Source organism: Leptosomus discolor, chromosome 4 (genome assembly GCF_034619465.1).
Source record: "Leptosomus discolor isolate bLepDis1 chromosome 4, bLepDis1.hap2, whole genome shotgun sequence".
Taxonomy (NCBI): Eukaryota; Metazoa; Chordata; class Aves; order Leptosomiformes; family Leptosomidae; genus Leptosomus; species Leptosomus discolor.
This window is the reverse complement of record NC_141394.1, coordinates 15,105,984-15,131,742: the sequence shown is the minus strand read 5'-3', so window position 1 is coordinate 15,131,742 and position 25,759 is coordinate 15,105,984. Positions and strand designations below refer to the sequence as shown.

Below are 25,759 nucleotides of genomic sequence, written 5' to 3'. Positions count from 1 at the left end.
CGATTGCTATGAAAAGAATTTGTTTATATGAACTTTGTCAAAGGCTTTGTGTTTCTTTCTATAAGCACGTCTTTTTTGCAATAACCTCCCCAGCTGTACATATACCAGTAAAAGAAAAATGAGAACATGCAGTATTACATCCTTGGAAGAACACAAATCATCTTCCAGGTGCTCCTGCCTTCTTTTTCTACTTGTAATTTACCCTGTCCCTAAAGAAGTGGGGGGTGGGAAAACATACCCTCTCTTTGAGGAGCGGTTTTAAGTAATCAAGTTTAACTGCATCACCAGAATTTAATGTATCACTGGAAATGGGGCATTAAGATGACCCAACAATCTCCAAGATTTAAACTCTTGAAATATTCTAAGTAATCTGAATTTATCTGAACAGGGAGGCAGAAGGAAAGGCAGCCACATTGGGGATTTCAGATTAAATGGTCCAACTTCCATAGCTCCGAGCAACCTGAAGCTCCCAAGTAATTGAAAAAGAATTGCTGGATATTCATCCACTCAGCAAAATGCTGTGGAAACTATTTCAGCAAGCATGTAAGCAATCCTAATCCTTGCAATTAAATGAAGCGGTTGTTCAAAACTGTCATACTTGTGGCTGCCAATCTAGTTAAAGAGGTTTCTGCTTCTGCTACTGTATCCTTTACCTCATCACTCCCAATTCCTTTGACTACCCTTCCAACTAGACATTAATGTTCCTTTAATTTGTGCTGCTGTAACTGTTCCCACATTACCAGACCTCTGTAAAAGAACCAACCTTTCAATGCAACAGTTACAAATCACTTTATTACTGTCCCCTTACCAGATCATGCCTTCAAAGAGATTTTGGATGACAAGATGAGATTGAGTTACAGTGATCAGCAAAGTGACATGAGTCCATGCGAACTGTTAACAATGCAACAACACAACAGTTAGTGAAAACATCGATCCATACACCTTGATAAATACTGATGTGTTAGCTAGAGGAGCTACTTAGGAGCTCACAGGAAAGAGCAGTTCTAGTGATAATGCAAGAGATGTGTGCATACAGTATATCACAAGTTAGCTGGCTTTCTTAAGCAAGTACTGAAACTTTAACAGGTTTCTCCATCACTTACCTCCACCCAGAATTTTTTAACGTGCAGTTTAACATCTGGTTTAACAAGACATACACCTTCAGCATGAAAGCAGCAAAGAAATGTAAGCAATGTGATATTCTGTATATACATATAACAGACATGTTAGAACTGTAACAATAAAATGGCAATGAACTACTCATGAAAGAGTCATGTTACACAGATGTGAATCTCTCTCATAACAGAATACCAGTCCTCTGGAAATACCTGGAAAATTCTCAGGAGTAGTGCTAATTTTTATGCACATGGTCATTAAAAACCATTATAAACATGGTCATTTTCCTCAGTATTACGGTACATACTTGGTATTTATTCTGTAGCGCCAGTGTACCATAAAGTGGTTTTCAAACATTTTACCAGTAAAAGATTCTACAATAGATTTTATTTTCAAAAAACTTTTAAATCAAGAACTGGTAGTTTTCCCACAAAACACCAAATTTAAGCACCGTCAATGTCGGGCAATTTAACACTCTTAATGTCTTACTTCTTTAATTCCTGTATCACATGTGTTTTCCTATGGCAGCCAGCCTCTACTTCCAGTTAAGACAAGTCAAGAAGGCTGAAAAGGGGGTGCAAGAACTGACTAACAGTTTCTGAAAATATTATCTGCTGGTTAATTAAAGCATCTCTGCAGCAAATTTTTTAGTATTTGTACAGTGATATTGGAACACGACCTAAACCCAAATGAGTACTTCCTTGTCTGTCCAGACACTGTGTTGCCACACGGTGAATACATGGCTTCTCTCTGGTTTACTGAGATTCTTAGGTAGTCACACCTTAATGTTTTCTAGGCAGGCACCAGGTCATATGACTGACACGACATTTTTTTCTGCCTTCTTTCCAGAAAGGGAAAAAGAACTAAAAAAAACCCTGGAAAGTTAATATATTTACTTTGTGCCAATCTGAAGATGAGGAGATTTTCTGCAGATTAGAAGATAAAGACCACCTCTCCTAGAAAAGCTGCATCTCCCTGTCAGGCAAGTTCTCCCACAAACAAGGTAAATGTTTTGGAGTAAAAGACATTTTTACATTTTCATACAGGGCTTAGCTAAGTCCTAGTCTAGATTTGGGGATCCTCCACGGTAAAGTGCTACCTAAAGCACCGTAGAAACAGACAGGTTAACTGCATCTCTGGAGCTTTAGGAAATCACTAATGTGCAATACCTTGACTGCTCAAGTTCTTTAAAGACAGGAGCTGTACTGCATTACTGTTTTACTGTTGCTTCTAATCATTCCTATACAGAAGCGGGGTGCGTGTGTGTGTGTGTGTGTGGTGTGGTGTGGTTCAGTGGGGTTTTTAGGTTTGGGGTGGGTTTTTTTTTTTGGTGTTGTGGTTTGGTTTTTTTTAACCGGTGACGTTACAAAATTAGTTTTTGACCTATAAGATCACAGAATCACAGAATGGTAGTGGTTGGAAGGGACCTCTGGGGGTGAACTAGTCCAACCCCCCTGCTAAAGCAGGTTCAGCTAGAGTGGGTTGCACAGGATCACTGCGTCCAGGCAGATTTTGAATATCTCCAGAGTAGGAGGCTCCACAACCTCCCTGGGCAGCCCGTTCCAGTGCTCTGCTACCCCCAGAGTAAAGAAGTTACTCCACATAAGAAAAAGATTCATGTTCTTGATTAGCTAATATGCCGTTTATTAGGTGGACAAATAGAAGAGATAAGAAGGCTGGTTTCTTTTAATAGATTAATGATTCATTGAAGCACAGCAGAACAGAAGACTAGAACTGCTGTTGTCATAGAATAAGTCTTCCATATAGGGGTTAAGACCAAGTACCCTTCATAGTACTTCAGTGGGGCCTCTACAAAGTAACTCTTGAGTCACGAGAACCACTTCCCATGCTACTCTGAACTATTTGGCTTCGGACCCTAGAGGGCGATGCACACCCCTTTCTCCAGGAATCTCTTTCCTATCAGCCTATCACTAAGGGAAACATATCACGTTGTATGCACAAGGCCTCACCAATGACAGCTTGCATTGACTAAAAGGCCACATCCCATGATATAATAATAATAAGCTGCAAGGTGAACAGACACTGAACAGCCCAACGTCACTTGATTTTATGTTACTGTTGGTTTAAGCACATTTTCCACACCCCTCTTCCAAGCTATTTCATGAACATAGGGACATGACTGTTTCTAGTGACATTCATAATGTGAGTGACCACAGCAAAGTGGGTAATACACACCATGTAAAACTGCAGACGGTAATGTTTCTTCACTAAACTCAAAACAAACATGCAGAAGCCTGTAAAACAAAGCAAGTGTAGTTTGTACCATCTTATATTTAATTACACTGAACTATGACATACCAGTAATTCTCTTCCATCGAAGCGGTTTTTCCCTTTGCTGCTAGGAGCATTTGCTTGTATTCAGTTATAGAATTATTCTCATTAGAGCACAAGATTTAGTTAACATCAGTAAAGAGCATCCACTTCATTACTTACAAGGTCCCATCGTAGACACCAGTTTTTAGGGGAGGAGACCACCACCTTTAAAAACCACTCAAAAACCAGGTCAACAAGGTGGGTTTGAAAAACTAACAGGAATAATTGCAAGGAAGAGAGCAGTTTGCCCCTTTCCCCGAGGCAGGCACATGACTGCAGCCAATGCAAGCGCAAAGAGCAAGTGTTGGAGAATTCAACTGACTGAAAGAAATGTTCTGAGTGGCTAACAGAGCACCCCTTCTCCCCTAGAGCAACTTCCTGCACCAGCAGCGGTCAGAGGCCCTCAAAAGGCCCTTAACCCTGGGGACAGCCCCTCAATGACCCCACAATCCCAATGTGACAGGTGATAAAGGGCTCTGCTACACTGTGCCTCCTGCTTTTGCTCATGACTGGCTTGTCTCATCTCTCCCCTCATTGCCCTTCAGCAGTCACGAGGCATTAGTTAAGTTAGTTTCCTCAAGCCAAAGCCAGCTGAAAAAGGTCAAGTCTTGCAAAGCTGGTTTCAAGTTTGCAATCTAAGTACTGAGTAGAATTTTTATCTGGTTTTAAAAGAAAAATTAACAATAGACAGACTGACAGCTCATTATGAAGATCAGATTTCTTAATATATTTTACAAGTATTTGTAGCATAACAGTCTCCTGTCCCTTAGGCCAGTCTGAGTCTTCAATTGATTTAATTTTAGGCTAAAGTAAATTTAACTGCATTGCTGAAAATGTCGTGGACTATATTTACATGTTCACAAAGAAACACCCCACAAGAATGTCAGCTTATGTCTCTCCTTCCTAGAGACGAGGCTTTTAAAAAGTCTTTCTTTGGGTAGGGAGGGAAATCTATCCACGAGGCAAGCATCTGAATATTTTGCAGACAAAATAAAGCCTCAGGCATTTTGAATAATCATTTTAAAATACACTGGTAAATCTTATTGCTGTAGACCTAGCAGAACACTTGCACAATAACGCATCAACTCAGCACAGCAATTACGTATAGAAGTCATCTCTACAGACTGCCAAAATAGCGTTCATGTATTCAGGTACTGAGCCCCAGTTCTTCAGCAACCAAAGTTACTTCATGACAACTTTTCTTGAGTGCTATTAGCCCAACTTTCTCAAGATCTTCTACTTGTTTAGGCTTTCTTCTTCTCAGTGAACACAAAATTCATATGCAACTTTTCACAGGAAAAATGGAACTGCGACCACCTAATTTCCTCAAACATCAAGAGGAAAAGAAACTGAACATGCACAAAGCTGGGGAGCAGTTTGTTGTTTTTTTTTTTTTTAAAAAAAAAAGAAATAAGCACAGAAACAAATGCAGCACAAAGTTCTTTCATTTTTGCAATTTCCTACACTTACCTGTTAAATAGAGTGCAAAAGATATAAACCTGTGGTAACGAATTAGGAATTGCAGCTGTTCTCTTCTCTGAACAAACGTAGCGAAGTAATCGGCTACAGTCTCTCCATAAAAGAAGTAGTTCACACAGAGCAAAAAGTACCTACAACATAAACCAGCTAGCAGTTATTTTAACAAGATAATATATATTTAAGTGTCATTCTTAAAAACAAAACAAAACCCCACAACAAAAAACACCACACAAAAGGAAAACCAAAAGGGTAGAAAATACATAGGATAAAAATAAAATTCAAGTATAGATCCAGTCTTATGGTTCCGGGTCGGTGTCTCCTCTGACAAGCCAGATTTTGTAATTTACTTCTAAAGTGACCACACTAGAAAAACATTTTGCAAGATACAGTTGGAAAACTAATTTCATCCCTAACTACAGATTGAATACTCCACACCTATGCAAGTCCTTTTCAGATATTCTAAAAGTACAGAACAAGTATCTGCTACCATTGATATTGACACAAGTAGTTCTGCATATTCTTTTCCTGTGTCCTAATAAGGGTAGTTTGTGACTTCTGCCTTACAAACAGGAAAAAAGGCACTTGCATAACAAATTCTCGGAGGTTATAGGACAGTGAATCTGACATGGGGCTTGAGGATCTGAATGTAACTATACTTTTGCCATCTGGCCTGAAGATTCTTGTCTGAAAGAGTTACTGCTGCATCTTCTGCCTCACTTCACCACATGCTTTGCCTTTTAGCTTTCTTGACCGAGCAATAATCCTACAGAGTTAAATCCATCAACTAGCTAGTAAATCCAGCTGTTACTACAAGTTTTTCTAAACAATTTTGTGGGAGTATGTCCACACCCAAAGTTCAAATGAGGTGAAATGTCACCTTCAGCCATCTCTTTTTGAAGGATCTTCAGAGAAATTCCTTTCAGTCAAAACAGTCAGTACCCAAGTAATTCTGTCACAAGTTTTCATCCAAGTTCAGTTATCCATCTTTCTAGAGCTAGGTCACAATGGGATCCTTAAATGCCAAGGCAGCATTCAATAAAAACCAATAAATAGCAAATCCAAACTCATTAAGAGATGCACCTCTCTAGGCAACATACTCTTCAGCTCATTACCAAAGTCAGCCACAGAAGACAAAAACTTGTGATTCAAGACTGGATCTCCACATGGTCTCAGAGAGATCATTACTCATTGTCTTCCCCTCAATAGATGTTAAGGCTCACTTGGCAAGGTTTCATATCTCTAAATAAGCCAAACAGTTGATGTTCAGACTACTAACAGATTCCTCTCATCTCGCTGTAATGTCTTAATATTAGTCTCAGTGGCAAGACTTGGACTGAAAGGAGCTTTGATGTTAACTAGTGTGGCAACGCAGAGGAGTTGATTCTGAGCTCCACATATGAAAGTGATAGTAGTCAACTGACAAAGTAGACTAAGCCGTAGAGCGCACATCTCCTCCTCTAAAAATTTTGGCAAGACTGCAAATTCCTGTATGAGTCTGCTCTACCTGTGGACCCAGAAGCCATGGAATAAAGCAGACAATAGATCAGTCCCCTGGATAACCCAGGAGTGACTAGAGGGGAACTGATTAGCATTTACAGAAGAGCAAACAGCAGGAATCCACCACATTGCACAGTAAAGTTGCTTCTAGAAGTGAAGAAGCAATGTGACAAGAGGCAGAGAATAACCTAGCTATTTCAATTCCTTAAAAAATCAAATCCAACACAAAACCAAAACAATGTAACATAGGTCACGTCTGAAGAATTATGTCCTTAAGCACCTTAGAGACTACATGTGCCAAACACCTTCCCATAATGCTGATTCTAATCAAAAGCCCTTATTTTTCCTCCTAGACCTCGGAAGAGGAGTTGATCTCCCCCCAGTTCTATCCAGCCCTATATAAATTGGACATTGTCACAAGTATCTGGGATTTGCCAGGAAAATTAATCTCATCTTTCGGCTTTCAGAAGATCTCCCAACACTATATTTATGCAGTCCTGTGATCAACTGCATGATTGAAAATGATTTAAAACTTGTATATTATTATTTTAATTCTCTGTGTGTGTGAAGAGGAGCCTTTAAGGCATCTGTTCTACTTATTTCTTCTGCAAGGCTAACAGCCAAAAAAAAAAAAAAATCAAAGCAGTTCAGGTAATGCAAATCAGGTGATTATTTGGCTATGCACATTTTCAGATAGCTTACACATGCTCAATTCTGACTTAGAGCATATATGCATGCATACATGTATATGTACATATATACATACTTATAACAAGGAAAAGAAATTAAGTAGTAAAAGGCCAGCTGATTTGTCCAAATGGAAGGCAACTACAGAATTCTGTATCAGAGACAGATGTCAAGTTTTATGTCCATACATGACCTACAAAGCTATCATTCCACATTGACATGGTACAAAGTACATGAAGATTTAAGTTTCACATCCCTACTTATTGATGTTCTTGCTTGCTACTCACCAGCTGAGGGATCTAAACCATGGTAAATCATACGAGTGGTAGACTCTGTAACCTATAGTAATGATTTCATGGTAACATTTCACTTGGATGCTTAAGACCTAAAATAAGAGAAATAAAAACTATGTAAATATGCTGCAGTTGTTTCTTAAAGGCAGTAAGTAGTACTGCAACCTGCATTAAGCGGTGAAATTATTCTAAATTCAAATTCCACACAGAAAACAGACAGCTTCAAAGCAAGCCCAAGGAAAACTCAATCTCCATTTCAAAGCCCCCCCCAACCTCCAAACCACTAGGCATGCTGAGAAAAAACACATTGTGCCAGCTGCAAGAACATACTTGTGAAACAAAGGAAAGCTCCTGACTTTTCTTCATTAAAACAGTTTGGCAGCCACAGGTCAAAAGTACTTCCTGTAAAGAAGGCTCTTCTATTTCTTTTGGCTAAGTTTTACCTTTAAATTTACTTTAATATTTTCTAGGCCCAATGGAAAATACTGTGCAACACAACTTGGACACCCAGGTCTTCTGCTTGCAAGCGTCTCATTAAGGGCAATTAGCATTGAAGATTAGAAGAAAAGCTCGTCTAACCCAGGTCTGAATGTCACACCTTCCACGGCTTTCATTTTGTTTTGATGATCTCACTACTTCAGCGCTTGCCAGTGCAAGTCTGCTAGTATGTCCTCTCAGTCTTTGGGCTCCAAAGGACTCTCTGCCAGTTTTGCCTAATCCACAGGCACCAAGCAGATTGCCCTGCCCAGATATCACATATTGCCATACACAGGTCATCAGTAATCCCCTGCAGAGGCAGGAGTATGAACCTACCCATGTCAATGGTGCATGTCAGCATGCTAGGCTTTGCAGTATTCTCTTACCACCTGCAGTCAGGAATAAATTCCATCTTGCTCAGTGTGTGATCACAGTTTAAAACAGTCTTACGCTACCTCAGTGAGCTAATTTTGAAGCTCCCCTATCTCATGCTCTTTCTTCTGCTTGGCCTATGTTATAAAACTTAAATGCTATACACAAGAGCAACATTAAACAACTGCACCTCACAGTGGAAAAGGACATTGGGGTCCAAAGGCATGGAAGCTTTTACCGGTTACTTTATTAGCAGGCAAATGTAAAACATGCCTCTCAACTTTTTAAAGCAGTCTCAGGGCTTGTCCTCCAAACTTCACTAGGTTATCCTTCCTACAAGTCTCTGGGCATTTTCAGTCTCAATATTAAGATTTGGCTTTAGCATAACAACTCTTGTTTAAATGTAAGCCATCTGATTCCAGTGAAATGAAATAATTCATGAACAAAACTGGGTTTTCCCTCCACTCTTCTTTTTAAACTGTCTCAAATATCAACTTTATGAACAGTTCTTTGTATCAGAAGACAGAGTTTTTGCTTTATAGTACAACAGAGGAAAAACTCTATTCCAATTCCATACTAACTTTAATTACTCTTTGGTTCATCTCTTGAATAATTTCGCCCATGATTGCAATCTCAGAATATACCATGAATATACGGAATCACACTGCAAATTGATTAGTTCCTTTTTGTTCGTTATCATCATTCTCAAGTGTAACAGACTACTAAAGAAAGGATTGAAAAGGAAAAAAAATATGTCTACCATGACTAACACTTCAAAGGGGCTTTTTTCGTTGTTTCTTCACAGACAAAAAAGAAAATCCTCCACCAATGAAACAATGAATTACTAGTTTGTTATGTCATTCACCTGAAAATGGGAAATATAATCTAGACTAATTCAGATGTAGAGATTGCAATGCAGACCATAATCTGGTGAAACAACATTCCAGTCTGTCAAGATACTACAGGAAAAAAATGGGTGTTTATGATCTTTGGAAGAAGGGGCAGGCAACTCAGGAGGACTACAAGGACATCATGAGGTTATGCAGGAAGAAAATTAGAAAGGCTAAAGCCCAACTAGAAATTAATCTCACTAATGCCATAAAAGAGAATAAAAAAATGCTTCCATAAATACACTAACAACGAAAGGAGAGCTAAGCAGAATCTCCATCCTTTATTTGATGCGGGGTGAAACATAGTGACAAAGGCTGAGGAAAAGGCTGAGGTACTTAATGACTTCTTTGCCTCAGCCTTTAATACTAAGATCAGTGGTTCTCAACCCCCTGAGCTGAAAGACAGGGCCAGGGAGCAGAATGAAGCCCCCATAATCCAAAGGGAAATGGTTAATGACCTGATACACAACTTAGACACACACAAGTCTATGGGGCCGGATGGGATCCACCCAAGGTACCAAGGGAACTGGCAAAGGGCTCACCAAGACACTTTCCATCATTTATCTGCAGTCCTGGCTAACTGGGGAGGTCCCAGTTGACTGGAAGTTAGCAAATGTGGTGCCCATCTACAAGAAAGGCCAGAAAGAGGGTTCGGGGAACTACAGGCCTGTCAGTCTGACCTCAGTGCTGGGGAAGGTTATGGAGCAGATCATTTTGAGTGCCATCACACAGCACATACAGGACAATCAGGTGATCAGGCCCAGTCAGCATGGGTTTATGAAAGGCAGGTCCTGCTTGACTAACCTGATCTCCTTCTATGACAAGGTGACCTGCTTAGCAGATGAGGAAAAGGCTCCGGATGTCATTTACCTGAACTTTAGTAAAGTCTTTGACACCATTTCCCACAGCATTCTGCTGGAGAAACTGGCTGCTCATGGCTTAGAAGGGCATGTGCTTTGCTGGGTAAAAAAATGGTGGATGGCCTGGCTCAAAGAGTGGTGGCGAATGGAGTTCAATTCAGTTGGTGGTCGGTCACAAGTGGTGTTCCCCAGGGCTCAGTATTGGGACCAGTTCTGTTTAACATCTTTATCAATGATCTGGACAAGGGGATTAAGTGCACCCTCAGTAAGTTTGCAGATGAACCCAAGCCGATCTGCTTCAGGGTAGGGAAGCTCTACAGAGGGATCTGGACAGGCTGGATCGATGGGCTGAGGCCAATGCTATGAGACTCAACAAGGCCAAGTGCCGGGTCCTGCACTTGGGTCACAACCACCCCATGCAGCGCTACAGGCTGGGGGATGAGTGGCTGAAAAGCTGCCCGGCAGAAAAGAACCTGGGGGTGCTGGTCGACAGGTGGCCGAACATGAGCCAGCAGTGTGCCCAGGTGGCCAAGAAGGCCAACAGCATCCTGGCCTGTATCAGCAATAGTGTGGCCAGCAGGAGCAGGGAGGTGATCGTGCCCCTGTACTCGGCACTGGTGAGGCCGCACCTCAATGTGCTGCGTGCAGTTTTGGGCCCCTCACTGCAAGAAAGACATTGAGGTGCTGGAGCATGTCTAGGGACGGGCAACGAAGCTGGTGAAGGGTCTAGAGCACAAGTCCTGTGAGGAGCAGCTGAGGGAATTGGGGTTGTTTAGTCTGGAGAAGAGGAGGCTGAGGGGAGACCTTATTGCTCTCTACAGCTGCCTGAAAGGAGGTTGTAGCGAGGTGAGTGTTGGTCTCTTTTTGCCAAGTAACAAGTGACAGGATGAGAGGAAACAGCCTCAAGTTGCACCAGGGAAGGTTTAGATGTGATGTTAGGAAGAATTTCTTCACTGAAAGGGTTATCAAGCATTGACTGCCCAGGGAAGTGGTTAAGTCACCATCCCTGGAGATATTTAAAAAACCGTGTAGATGTAGTGCTTAGGGACATGGTTTACTGGTGGGCTCGGCAGTGTTGGGTTTATGGCTGGACTTGGTGATCTTAAAGGTCTTTTCCAACATAAACAATTCTATGAATACAATCCAAAATGTGTTTCACATTATGCCACGGAAGAAGTAAAAGCACATTTTGATAGTTAAACAAACTGAGAGTCAATAATCAAAGCTGTTACCTAGAAGTACCAATTTCAGCGTTTTAGAAGCCGCATCCCTGCCTGTTACTTGCCATGACTGGGAAAGATAGTTAATCCATTATTCAATAAAAATACCAGCAATAAAAATGACAGAAAGCAGTAAAGGCTGACTGAGTATGAAGGGCATATGAATATTTATTGTTGTTATTATTATTAGTAGTATTTCACTTCATGACCTAAAAATCCCCTTTATCTCTGCACCTTGGAAAGGAATCTAGGGCCATTCTACAGATAAACCCAAGGCCACAAGGCAGCCCTGTAGAGAAGCAGGGAATTAATGGAGCATGCCTGAGTCAAGCCTTTCAGTGCCAGTCACAGACAGCAGACCAGAGCTGCGTGCTTTCCTCAGCCTCAAAAAGTAAACTCCTGTGTCTTTGGTTTTTTGGTTTGGGAGTTCTGGGGGTTTTGTTGGTGGTGGTTTGTGGTGGGTTTTTTTAAAAACAAATCTCAAAGAATGTAACAGTAGGTGATGTGAACTGGACAAGGAAATGGATGACAATAGTTTAGTAAACTTCAAGATGACAATCGTTCAACTTCTTAGAGTTACTTTAATTCCTACTTGAAAAAAATAATAATTACAGCATATAATCCACAAGGCCCAGTTGTGAATCTGTTAAGTGTTTTTCAAAAGTATTTACATTTACACAAATAAGAGAGAAATTGCTCTGAATTATCTGTGCAGTTTGCTTCCAGCTGTCTTAGGCACAATGAACAAAGAGATCAAGTACCTCTAGCACGGCAGTATGTATTTAAACAAACTTACCAGAAGCATCAGCATAAATGACCCCAGGTATATGATCAGAAAAAACACAGAAATCATAGCTAGGGTGAGAATTCCACGAATCCACCAATTTTTCCATCTATTTAAAAAAAAAAAAAAAAAGAGAGAGAATAAAAAGCAAGCAGTTATAAATGAAAATAAATGCCACTTCCTTTACTAACTAGAGATTAAAGTGTATTAGAACCAGTGGGAGTTCCAGAAACTTTTGTGCTTAATAGAACACATAGCAAGAAACACAGAATCAACAAACTGTCCGACTAAACAGGATACACAGTAAAAGAGATTAAAGTTAGCCACCTTTCTTCTCTCATGCTCCCCCTGCTCCAAATGACATTTGCAACTAAATGGATCAACCCCATCTTGAAGCTGCTGTGAAAAATACATCAGGACCCTGAAAAAGCATTACATAATCAGTAAGACTGATGGGGCCCAGCCATATAAAGGCTTATATATGAAAGACAGGCTGCTAGGTAAAAAGCGTACAATTATTTGAGGAGACAGACAAAAAACCCCAGGAGATCACCAACTTTCAGCAGCAGTGAAGTAGCTATTTGCTGGGTGGAGGGATATGTATTGAAAGCAATCCTGTGCTTTTGTAAGCACTGGAACCAGGACAGGAAGACGTGACAATGAGGGGTGATGCGTCAGACTAGCTGAACTCTTTTGCCCTTATAGACCTTTGCAGCTGCTTGTGGCTACCTAAGCAGAATAGAAATTCCCATTATCATAGAATCATTTAGGTTAGAAAAGACCTTTAAGATCACTGAGTCCGATCATAAACCTAACACTACCAAGTCCACCACTAATCCATGTCCCCGAGCGCTATGTCTACACCATCTTTTAAATACCTCCAGGGATGTCGACTCCACCACTTCCCTGGGCAGCCTGTTCCAATGCTTGACAACCCTTTCAGGGAAGAAATTTTTCCTAACATCCGGTCTAAACCTTCCCTGATGCAACTTGAAGCTGTTTCCTCTCGTCCTATCACTTGTTACTTGGGAGAAGAGACCGACACCCACCTCTCTACAACATCCTTTTAGGTAGCTGTAGAGAGCAAAAAGGTCCCCTCAGTCTCTTTTTCTCCAGACTAAACCCCAGTTCCCTCAGCTGCTCCTCACAGGACTTGTACCCTTACAGGACTTGTGCCCTAGACCCTTCACCAGCTTCATTGCTCTATGGATGTGCTCCAGCACCTCAATGTCTTCCTTGTAATGTGGGGCCCAAAACTGAACACAGCACATTGAGGTGCAGAACGCCGGAACACTTTCTTTAAAAAAAATGAGAGTTCTTTTAAAAGAACTCAAACAACAGTGAAGTCTTTGCGGGTTTTGTTTTTTTCTTGTAATTTCTAGAGTAACCAAAATGTTATTTCCCACACACCCCCAACCCCTGACCCCAAAGGCCAGTATCAGGTAAAAGCAAGAGCCCGCTTCATGTAAAAAAAAAAAAAAAAAAAAAAATTTAACAACTCATCACACGCTCCTCTCTGCCATGAAAATGTTTCTAGTTATCTATAGTCTGTATTTCAGTATTAATGTTACTTTCCAGTAAGTTTTTCTCCTCTTTTGCTTGTGCTTTTCCCTTCAAGAATTTTGCCTCTAAAAGCATACTGAACCAACTAATCACAAGTTACTGCTAAGCACAAAAACCCCTACTACAGCTTAAAGAAATTCTTCCTAATGTTTTGCTTTGTATCAGTCTTATGTCTCATTGCTGCATCAGAAGATACACCTGATACAGGGGACACCGTTAGTTTTGCTTCATACTCCGGTTTTAATGTAAACTTCAACTATATTAATTTGATTTTCAAGGATGTTATTCATCGGCAGGTTAATGGCAGCTAAAGCCACTAATTGGATTTGCCTTAAGTATCAGAACAAAGGCACAACAGGCTTTAACACAACAGATGCTTTATATTTTTCTATGACATGGGCTATAGAGTAGCAGCTTGCTCCTAGTGGTGTATCTATAGTGAGCAAGACTCCTTTAGAATCCAACTTCCCTCAAGAATAAGGTGAATATACCGTATAGTATCTTGAGGGTATTGACAAGTACAGCACTGGAAAGACAGCTTCAGTAAGACAACAAGCTCCAGAATCTATGAAGCCACATGACAAGTTTATTGTATCTTAACTCTCCACTGGAAGTAACGGATACTGTTTCCTCTAAAGGCCAAATACAACGAGAAACAATATTTCTGAGAGTTACAATGCAACTCACTCACACTGTGCATTGAACAGCCCTGGTGGGACTGCCAGTGACTGAACTAGTGGTAATTTTTAATCTACATTCATAAAGCACCGATAATTTAATTTTGCACTCGAAGTACCTTCGTGCAAACACTCCAATAAAGAATTTCAAGCATGTGAAACAGGAGAGGTTTCACCTGCGCCTCTTAGTTGCAGGCTTTGAGGTATCACCATGCACATGCCCTTTGAAACAAGTCTGATTTGGAGACCTAAGACTTCCACAACATTTAACACGGTAAGAGAACTCTGAAAGCGATAGGAACTAGATACTCCTTGCAGTGTGATGGCAGTAAAGAACATCACATTCTGCTCATAGCTGGTGCAGTTCAGAAACATGCTTTTTGAAACCTGGGAACAATGCAGGTTTTTTATAGTTCCCAGACATCACAACAGAAACAGACAACAGATTAGAAAAGGAGCAAGCCAAAAAACTGTAGTTTCACACTGCTATTGGAGATACCTACTGGAGATCAGTTTTTTTACCAGGACGTGGAAGTTTTTAATCGTAGTCTGGATTGGAGGTCCTTCTTCTGACTCGTGCAAGACCTAAGTTGTGTCTAAAATACACATTGTATATTGCTTGGTTTGTTTTGTTGAGCATAAGGCATATATGACACGCACATTCATTTTACGAGGTAGTTTTTTTGGTATGTGATCTATCACACCCCTAAATGCTCTTCCATTGTATTAGCGAAAAAAATGTAATGTGAATTGCCACCTCCAAAAGGGTTCAACTGATCCTGATTTTGTACAGGGACTGTATAAAAAATTGTACTAGGAACTTTTTTCATTAGCTTCCATGAATGCGCAGGTCCCTGCAGTTATCTCTCTATCTATGCACGTACACACCACCCTGGCATTTGCTAGCCCTTACGCTCCTGTGAAGAGGAGCTGGATTCAGAAATGTAAGTTTGAAAAGAGATGGCAGGAAAAAATTAAGCTTTGCTTCAAAAGGTATGAAAATAAAAATTATGTTGTATTTAACTGTAAAGAACAACTATTTAGAAGTGTAAATGCTGCAAAAAAAAAAAAAAGCTAGCAAAGCTCACCAGCAAATTTACCCTTCTTCCCATTTCATTTACACACAAATACCGCCCCCTCTTAACCCCGGATGTTTATTATAACGCTCATAAATAGTCTGGATATCAAACCCAATGACTATTCTTTAACCCATTTTATTGCAGCGCTCAGACTGAGCAATGGCAAACATTTACATAAACTGTAGCTAAACATTCAGTGGCTGACTTAGAAAGGCATGCAGTGGGAAATCTTCAGGTATATGCAAAAAATATTACACTGAAGGGACTATCAAAGCATAAATAAATCAATGATATCCAGTAAAAATTCATCCTTGAATTTTCATGTGTATCATATGAAATTTAAAACTGCAGTATAATCTGTAAGAATTAAAATTGCAACATAATCTGTAAGAACTTTAGCCAGCAGCTATTAAATTTGAGAGTTGTTTGTTTTACTATACCTGGCAGACAAGCCTGACAAAGCCCTTTTGAGGATTTCTGGAGTGCTGTCTGTTGTGGGAGGAACATCAGGAATATCAGAATCACTTCTAAGATCCAATTCACCAAGTCTTTCTTCCAAATCCACTTCCTATGACAAAAAAGAAAACCAACACAACACACAAGATTATTAGTTATGAAGTCAAAAAACAGTATTCAGAGTCATAAACATTACTTTATGAACTGATAATATCTAGGTTACCTTCTAAAAAGACAACAGTGGTGTACTAGTGAAACGATAGATGTTGTAGCAGATAAATTTTTCCCAATAAATGTTTGTAAGAAGGCCAGTACTCAGATGTTGTAACATTATCTGCTGTGCTCAAGAAACTTCAAATTCTAGGTGCTTTTTCAACCCACGTACATAAGCATGAGGATGTGTGTTTCCAGAAATACTACAGCTGACAGAACACATGAGTTTAACTGAAATCCCCAACCCTCTTTAACACATTCCCTCACCTACATCTCAAACTTACCTTTTTATGGAATAAGGAGAAGGGTCTTCTGGTGGTTTAACATCACATTAAGAAAGAAAAAAAAAAAAAAAAAAGGAAATGGAATGCATGAAAAACAGTCTCTGTGTACAATGAAAAGAGGCTGCTCGCACAGCCTCATATGTACATACACCAGGACTTGAACCCTGGAGCTTGAAAAGAACAATCCAAAAACAAACTGTGAAGTGACTAAGTGTCCTATGGACACAGTATTAATCAGAATAATTTCTTGTATGATTCCAACACTGCAGTTGTTTCTTCCATATTCACTAATGACCACTCAGGATGATATCATCTAGACAGACTGTGTGTCTAACCCAAACGCAAAATAGGCAGTACATATTTTGGTGACAATGTACAAATTGTGACCAACGGTCAGAGTAGACTGTCAAGACTATTTCTCCCTCAGTTAAAGCCAACACTAAAGGTGCTGATGATTTACTTCACTCCTTCTAATGTCACAAACACCACAACTCCAGGGAGTCAGAAGGCTGCACTCAGCCCTAGCACAGTGGTAAGGTAGAGAGCTGTCTCTAGCTCTGTGTCTGGCTCTCTTGAGACCTGAACTTCCTCCTGACTTCCCTGCCTTGCCTCACCTCCTTGCAGTCCCCAGCAGCTTCTAGCCTGCCTTGCCACCTCAGGTTCATCAGTTCTTAACAGCTCTGGGGACTGTGAAGTAACTGTGCTCAAAAACTTTTCTTCACCACTGCTATACTGATGTTTCTCAGTCTCCATCTCTTTCCAACTTCTTCATCGCAGATCTTGGTTCTTTCTCCTTAATCTATTTACATGAATGTGACTAGTCTTCTTTCCTACTTTTCCTTAATTATACTATTTTCTGCCCTTGTTCTGAGTATTTTTGGCATTTTGGAAGACAGCAGACGTATATCCTCCCTTTTGTCCCCTCTGTAAGACGCCGCAGAATTAAGCCATCGCGTGGTTACACTAGAAGCTACCGCCTCTTCCTCTCAATCCGTCGGCCTTTTGCAGGAAGTTACACTTCGGTGTAAGCATTGCCTCAGCGGCTGACCTCTGTAGGCACTACGGGTGGAAAAGAGAAGGCTCCGCAAACCTCGCAGTCCAAAGGCGAGGACCGAGCCCGCGGCCCGGAGCCGGGCGGGGGCGGTGGGGCGGGAGCTGGCCAGGGTGCTGCAGGCGGGCTCCGCCCGCGGCCCCCCCGCGCCGGGCGCGCCCCTCGGAGCCTGCCCAGGGCCGGCCGCCGAGCGCGGCGCTCTCCGGGGACGCGGGGCCGAGGGAAACCACCGCCTTTCCGTTCTTAAACTGTTGTTCTCTTTCTGGAACCCAAGACCGGGAGCTGGCACTACACACGTGCGCAAGGGAAACGGGGAACACCAGGAAGAGTAACTCCCTTTTTTAACGCGTTAGGCCTGTGCTTTTCTCAGTTGCTTTATGTACCACGCATGTGCCCAGGATGAAGTTCGTGAACAGATTTTGCAGCATTTACTTCTTTGAAAAACTTGATCAATGCTTTTCCTATTACTTGAAACTCCACAGCTGAATAATTATTAGACAGATATTGTCTCTAACTAATACAAGTAAAAAGAGCAAACACTCTTGGTCTGTGGTCGAGACTTCAGCAAGTCTGTAGAGCACCTGAAAAAGCATATAAATACATAAAAAATTACTGTGCTTGCAACCTTGTAATTCAGAGATGTTTCTCAGTGCTGTACCATAGCTTAGGAAATCAACTACAGATGCAGCTGCAGGGGGATCACAGGTCTCTCCCAAAGCTATGTTCCAACTCCCGTGACCTGCGCTGAAGTGCAGCAAGCTGTCTGTACAGTTCTAGAAGACACTACTCACTGTGCCCATGATAGGCAGTAATCCTGGCCCTAAAACCACAACTTAGCCTCTTTAATATTAATCCCTGCTTGCACATGGCAGAGATGTTCTCTCTTTTAAGCACTCAGAACTAAGAATACCCCCAAACTTTGTTATTCCATTTTGGGGCTTTTGGTATTGCAGAAAATGTTTCCATACTCGAACTGTTTACAAATTAAAAATAAAATAAAATAAAATAAAATAATTCATACTTAGTTTTATCCCTCTGATATTTAACACACAACTGTCACTTATGCATCTCATTAGAAGCAATGTTTTAGATATGCTATTTCCAACACCTGGATTCACAGGTACATGGCGTGTTTCAGAGTATTTGAACACCTTGAAGAAGGAGTCTGTGTTTATCCAATATATTTTTCAGTAGCTCATGTTTCATACTACCGCTACTGGGAGCTTGGCTGGTGCAGCCTGCAAGTTGCACAGAACTTGGTGCATAACCAAGTGGGAGACAAACAGCTGACCATCTTCAACTTCCCTTTGTAACATACCTTTAAAATGACCTTGAATACTTTATTTTCCAGTTAATTTTATAATGGCCACAACCATTTCCTGAATAAGGCATTTCATTTGCGAAGTCAGAAGCCAAAGAGGAAGTTGCTCACTAAAAGCTAGTTAATTGTCTTCTGCATCATGAAGTGCTTAAAGAACCCCATCACTGGGGGACAAGTCTTTCTTGCTAATTGTTTTCTTAATAATTTTACGACTGATTATAAACATTCCATTTATTCCACAAATAACAATCATCACCATGGAAGGAGACACCAAATTAATCACTATCAAAGCCCTCAAAATAAATAAATAAAATAAAATCAAAACTCTTGCTACTTCAGCTTGACCTTGTAGAAGCAGTTTTGGAGTTCAGTACAAAGCCCACCAGCCCTTCTTTCTCCTGCTCTTCAGGTTTGAGATTTGGCCAAGCTGAACACACAGTAACAACTGAGACCCATGAGGGGTATTAATAGAAATGCCATGGGTTTCATACCCATGAGCAGGTACTTACAAGGTTTTAAAAGGTTAATTGAAAACAGCAGAAGTTGTACTGTCCCAAGGTACTAAGAAATCTTTCAACCCCAACTCCAAATTAAATGTTTGGACTGAGGTGTTTCCATTTTTTTTCCAAGTTCTCAAATTGCAGGTGACAGAGCCTTTTACATGCAGAACGTTTGCCACTCCCTTTTCCTTGATTCACATCCCATGTGTCTGTACAGATAGACAATGTGCAATGAGGTTGTTGCCTTGCTTCTTTTCACACGAAGGCACATGTTCCTTCAAGTGAATCTATCTGATCAGCTCATAGAATACAAGCCCAACAAGGCTGAGATGATGCAGGCCTAACAAGCACAAGGAAGAAGGCAAACATGACAGTTATGCACACGCTATGAGCAGTGCAGTGCATAATAAACACACCTATCTGACACACTGCAATGTTCATCGGTTGTCATCATTTCCAAAGTATGCTGAGACAAAGGTCGGTCTAGTTGTAGGCTTTTGGTTTGTTTTAATTTTGGTGTTCTTGAACACAAGACTTCCATCCTTAAGCTAAATCTTCTGTACAAGACCACAAACACTTGGCCATACAAAGGAGGAACTCAAACAGTCAAGAGCCTGAGACTCCCTAACAGGAGTTCAAAACATGCGACATCTTGCCACAAATTAAGCGTCCATGTGGATTTCTGCTTCCTGGCTACTTCACAACGGCTACCACAATACAGCCATGTGTCATGCAGAAAAAAATAGATGTCAACCCTTCATCATCTCAAAGGATATATGCCTCTGAATTGCTGTGTTTTACCACACACCCTCCACTACCATTAACATGGGCCAAATGAGCCATACATAAGAATTATTCTAGTTACAAAGGCATTTGCAATGTTTTGCTTGTACTGCATTTCTTCCAGGACACAATAAGGAACTAAGTAGACAGCAAAATTTTGGGTTTTTTTCAGAGAATGCAGCAGCTACATGAAGAGCAACTGATAAAACAAAGACATTTTCCAACAGCTTATGTGAAAGAGTTAGCAAGCAAAAGAATTATTGTCATTTTACCTGTGTAAGTGTTACTTTGTTTTCTCCTCCATCTTTGACCTTTCTGCAGTCTCACAAGTTTTACAATTAAGTCAATAGTTCAGTTAGACCACATTGTGGCCTATTTAATTAGATGTACCTTGATACCTTCCTCTGAAGTCAAGATAGCAAAGTGTCAGAAGATCCTGAAAAATGAAACCTTTTTTTCCAAACTGTTAAAGCCTGACATATGCAGAAACACAAGCAAGAGAACCACACACACTGAATCGAAGACTGAAACCTACAGATCCTTTGCTATCTGTATTAGTACTAATTCACCACCACTTCCAAGAAAACAGAGGTTTGGAAATAGTCAGCCCTTATTATTTTTACCACGCTTGTAGCAGACAGCATAGGCAGACTTCTCTGTGAAAACTAAACAGATCCATTTTCTGCATATTCCAAAAGAATTCTCCAAAAGACTCCAAAAGAAGTCAGTCAAATGAAGTAACTAAGTCATCCACGACAGACTATTGTTCCACCATAATGCATCAGGATTCCTGCCATCAGGAATTTCATTTAACTCCAAGCAGGTTTGGGAGGTTTTGGGCATCAAAGAATCAAGTCCCAAACCCAGCTTCACAGGTCTGAGCAACTTATCTAGCAACTGATTCCCTGGAAGGGCTGCCTGTTCATGGAACAGAAATGGCTTTTTCAATACTGTAGGAGAAGCAGCCGTCAGCGATTCCGGCTGCTTGTTTTAGTTACAAATAATTAGCAATGGCCCGAGGCAAACGGGCATTTGTTCCCACGGCCAGCAATGCAGCACCATTCCACTATCCCCTCCCTGTCCTACTCCAACAACTCTGCACAGTACGAAGAGGAATAACTGTGATTACTTCCAGGATACACTGGTGTGGTTTTTTTGGAAGCATTTGAAAGCAGTGTCACTTGCTTTTTAGTAAAGAATGCAAACAACTGGGATTTTAAAGGAAGAATGAACACACACAGATCAATCTGTAAAACTTTAACTGACTTATAAATATTAAGTATGTGAATGCCAAATCGTTCCTCTTGCTCCCAAGGGCCGCAGACCATTTATGAAGGCACTTTGACAAGACATTCTTAGAGAAAGAGCGTCCAGGACAAGCAGCAGCAAATAAGAAAGGAACAACTGCAAAACCACTCCTGCATGCCACAGGACAATGCCAAGAAACAACAAACTCATGAAATTGCAAAGCCCTACAGGGCAAAGGCATGTTCATGAGAATTTTGCAAAAAGTCATCAACTCACCAAGCTAGTGAGCAACTGAAGACACTGAGACTTCCATGGCAAACACAGAGAGCTTCTCTACTTTGGCAAACAAGGTGCTTTAAAGCATATCGCCTTTAGGTATCTGGAAGTCTGAATTAATTGGACCAACAAGAGCAGAAGCAGCACAAAGCAGTTACCATATGAAAGGTGACAATCAAGTTTTCTCCTTCATTACAAGTGAGGAAGAAGGTGATGTTCCTGAGCTGCATACTAGGAAGCAGTGGAAAACCATCCTGTGTTACCTACTTTAGGTGGTCCTGCTCTGGCAGGAGGGGTAGGACTAGTGATCTTTCAAGGTCCCTTCCAACCCCTAACATTCTGTGATTCTGTGAGTATGGCCATCCTGAGTAGTTATGAACAAAAGAACAAGTTTTGGGTCCAAACACACAATTAGCATGCCAAATAGTCATCTCAAAACAGCCAAAGGACAATAAAGCTACCCACTTCTTTTAACAGTCAGGCAAGAGGTAGAGCAGAAATATAAACACCTAAGGCAGCATATAATGTGGCCTCTATGAATCCGGATGACCAGATGCTTCCCATCAAATCACCTACAGCAGACATTACCTGTGTACTCATATTCAAATCAGAGACCCAAACTGCGACCCTCTGATAGAAAACTCAGTACAAAATGCCCGTTTATCTTTACAGTTACCAATGGCACTAAAGACAGCTTAATATGTAAAAACAATCCTTAATGTCGCTTGCGAGCCGTGACAAAGGTCACCGGTGCTGTGCACATCACAGATAGGTTGAACAATTCTAACAGCAACAAGGAGGGTCCCCCCAAATAATCCATCAAAAAAGCCTTCTGTGTGGTGGAAAAGGCTTTCTACGTCTAACAGTTCAAGCGATCATCACAAACGTACGCATACTGAAATTCATCTCCTGTAACCAACATCCCAGCTGCACACACAGCAGCAGAGTCCTTTCTGTTCAACATCATCTGAAACTGAATGGAACACCAGACTTCCAAGCAGCTCAAGCAAAAGAGCTGCAAGCCTATGGGCCAGAGCAGCATTTTTCTCTCTGGAATCATGCAGGTAAACCCAAAATAATATTAGCAAGTTTTAGGTGCACCCTTTTGAGGTCCAGAGAGTAGAGGCTTTGAATGGGAAGGATTCTTTAAATGCAGCTCACTGCAGACCTGAGAAATGAGCTTAGCCTACAAAATAAAGCAAACGTGAACAACTCCATAGAAAAACAGCTTTCTGAGCACACCGCTACAAGAAATTATGTTTAAAAGTCAATTCTCATCTATAGCGAAATACTCTGCACAGCTGTAGTCCAAACATTACCTTATTTGATCACAGCCCTCAATGCAGCACAGTACAGCAAATTTTCAAGTTCATTGGCTTTGAGTTCACGCAACCAAAGCGCAGAATAAAAACTGACTATTGAGTTTCACTTTCCAATTCCTTGCCATAATGCCTCAGGCAGACTGCACACTCTGCAACTCTGACATCCATGCAGGTTTAAATAGCCGCCGGTTTGGGAGCCGTGCACTGCAAACTCAATTCAGCAACCAGAAAGCTTTTTCTTTTTTTAATTCCAGTTACCAAAACGATAACATCTCTTTCATTTTATTCAGACAATTACCAACCGTGCTTAGCTTTTGTGGTGATAAGCCTTAACTCCACAGCAAACAAAAGGACAGCACTGTGGCTGTTTTTTCACTATAATAAACCTGACGGCACACCCGTAGTATTTCAAAAACCTCTTGCCTTAGCAGAAATGTCATACTGTAAGTCTTTTCCGGGACAGAGGTGAAAGCCTATCACTTAAAAGGCCATAAAACAGAAACAGCCACTGGGGAAGCGCTGACACAGCCTCTAACCGGGGCCGATCGCCGTTCCGTGCCGCCACACCGCGCAGCCACGCCGCAGCACGCTCTGTGCCCGGCCCGGCTCCTTGGGCGAGGGGGGAACTACCACCCGCAGCCTGACAGGGCAACGGCGGCGACACTGTGCTGCGGCCCCGCAGAGACAGCGGACACTCCCATCTCAGCCTCGCCGCGAGGGGGGGGGGGGGGCGGTTGGGGGTGGCGGCGGGGCAGGACACGCGTAGGGCCCTATCCCCCGCGCACTGGGCGCTGAGGCCACTTGGCCCGTCGCCCTCCCGCTGCTCCCGCCACCACGGAGAGCGGGCAGCAGGCTCGCAGCGCGGGGAGGGGCGGCGGAGCATTTTTTCCCAAGGCAGGGCCCGGCGATCCGGGGCCGGGGGGGTGGGGAAGAGGCAGGGCTGCTTCCCCGCTCCCGCCCCTCCCCTCGCCTCGCCTCGTCGCGCAGAGCGGGAGCGGCGCGCGCCCGCACACCTGCCCCAACGGCCCCCAAGGGCCCCCGGCCGCGCGCCCTCACCTTGTCGCTACCCGCCTCCTCCTCCGCCTCCGCCTCCGCCGCCGCAGCCTCCTCCTCCTCCTCCTCCTCCTCTTCCTCCTCGGCGGCCGCCCACCGCCGCCGCCGCGCCGACATCGCGCCGCGGGAGCCCAACGCCCACTCGGCGGCGAGCGGGTGCAGGCGGGGCCGGGCCGATCGGGACGGGGAGGACGCGGAAGCCGCGCCGCGGAGCCCGGCGGCCGCTGCCGCCGCCTCCTTCTCCTTCTCCTTCTTCTTCTTTTCCTCTGAGGAGCCTGGCGTTATACTCCGCCCCGGGGAGGGGGGCGCTCTCGCTGCGGACGCCGCCGCCACGGCTCGGGGGCGCGTCCGGACCCCACCGCCCCGGGAGCGGAGAAGCGCCCGCGTCCCCGCGGCGGCGGCTGGGGCGGAGAGGGCGGGGCGGTGTCGCCCAGGTGCGCCCGGCGCTCCGCCCCCGCTATTGGCCCCGCCTCCGGCCGGCGCAGGGGGAGGGGCGGGCCCGCCCCCGACAGCTAGTAGCGCGGCGGAGGAATGACCGGCCCGGCCCGGCCCGGTCCGCGCCCACGGCGGTGCTTCCCGTCGGCCGGGGCCCGGATGGCCGGTGCGGCGGGCACCCGCAACCGCGGCGCACGCCCGGGTGGCCACCGCCCCCCCCCCCCCCGTGTCTCCTCCCGTGTCTCCTCCCGTGCCGCCTCCCGTGCCTCCCCCCGTGCCTCCCCGCAAAGCCCTGCAACGCCGGCGTGGACCTCAAGGTTGTTTTCTCCTGGGTGTCGGAACGGCCCCGGCATGCTGCCTGCCTGCCTGCCTGCCTGCAGTCCATCGGTGAAATCCCCAGGGAGCCGGGGGCAGGCATCTCCACACAGCCTTGGTACCAGCTTCTGCCTCGACACCCACGGGCGCCGGTGCTGCAGCCCACACGGTCGTTGCCAGTTGTCTGGAAGTGCTTTGCTTTCCTTTGGGATACTTATGCTCACCTGCTGTTATATCCATTTAAAAGGGCAGGTGTGGTGCTTGCCCTGTTCCTGCCCCACCATGCCACGCACCCCGCCAAGCATGGTGCCACCAGCCTGTACAGAAACATAACACACCTGCCTAAGAGTTCGCGATCAAGAAAAATGGTCTGCAAGGGCAGCTACACATGCTCTGTAAGAGCCATTACACTGCCAGCTCTATCTTCCTCTTAAAATAGCCACTGTTTACTAGGCAGGCTACCCCAGGAGCTGTGCAGAGGGTGGGTGTGAAAAGCACAGAGTGCATGGGCCCTCTTCACCCAAGCTGCACCTGTGTGACAGGTGTCGGGGCAGGCCTGGGTACACAGCAAAGTGGGACATGTCCCTGGGCAGGGACAAGCAGACCCTACTAAACACCGTGTCCTGACAAGCTGTCCAGAAATCACCCCTGTCTGCTGAGACTTGCTGCAATTTGGTGTCAGGCTGGCCCTCTAGTGCAGTTTAGATGACTGTCTCAGAGTGCCTCTCAGCTCTAGCACACTACTGTTGAGTGATCAGCAGAGCAAACACTACCTTTGCTTCCCAAGCCTGCTTGGGAATTCCTCCGGCTGCCCTGTTACAGTGGCCATCTTGCTCCATCATGTTTGTATGGCTACTGACAGTCTGGCTGTGGCAACAGTTGGCTGCCTCAGAGCATTCCCATAAAGACACTCACCCTAGGTGTCACCTCAGTGTCTACATGCTGGCTTACTGTGTCTGCAAACACAGGACCAGCACCTCTGCAAAGCAGTGTCTAGCTACATCTGCTGTCATTTACCTTATCGCTATGGTGACTGGTTTCACCAAGCTTGATTGGTTTTATTATGTAAACAACTTTATTATTACATCCCTCTGAAGGTATGCTCGGAATGCTTTTAATGACAACACCGCAGTTCAGGAAGTTAGACCAAGCTGCTGTGAGTGGACACGGGTTA

The 25,759-nt window shown here is 43.4% G+C and overlaps 1 protein-coding gene across 1 annotated transcript in view; it reads right to left on the bottom strand.

The window, feature by feature from the left end:
* The window catches only part of CDS1 (CDP-diacylglycerol synthase 1), a 33,090-nt gene extending 9,138 nt beyond the window's left edge, over positions 1–23,952 (bottom strand). Inside the window, exons 1-7 of the mRNA XM_086464416.1 lie at positions 23,839–23,952; positions 15,769–15,896; positions 12,022–12,118; positions 7,401–7,498; positions 4,921–5,060; positions 3,313–3,371; positions 809–891 (exon numbers count right to left, since the gene is read on the bottom strand). Of these exons, the coding sequence (XP_086320542.1) occupies positions 809–891; positions 3,313–3,371; positions 4,921–5,060; positions 7,401–7,498; positions 12,022–12,118; positions 15,769–15,896; positions 23,839–23,952 (719 nt within the window). The remainder of the gene's footprint in view (positions 1–808; positions 892–3,312; positions 3,372–4,920; positions 5,061–7,400; positions 7,499–12,021; positions 12,119–15,768; positions 15,897–23,838) is intronic.
* Positions 23,953–25,759: the final 1,807 nt, after the last annotated feature.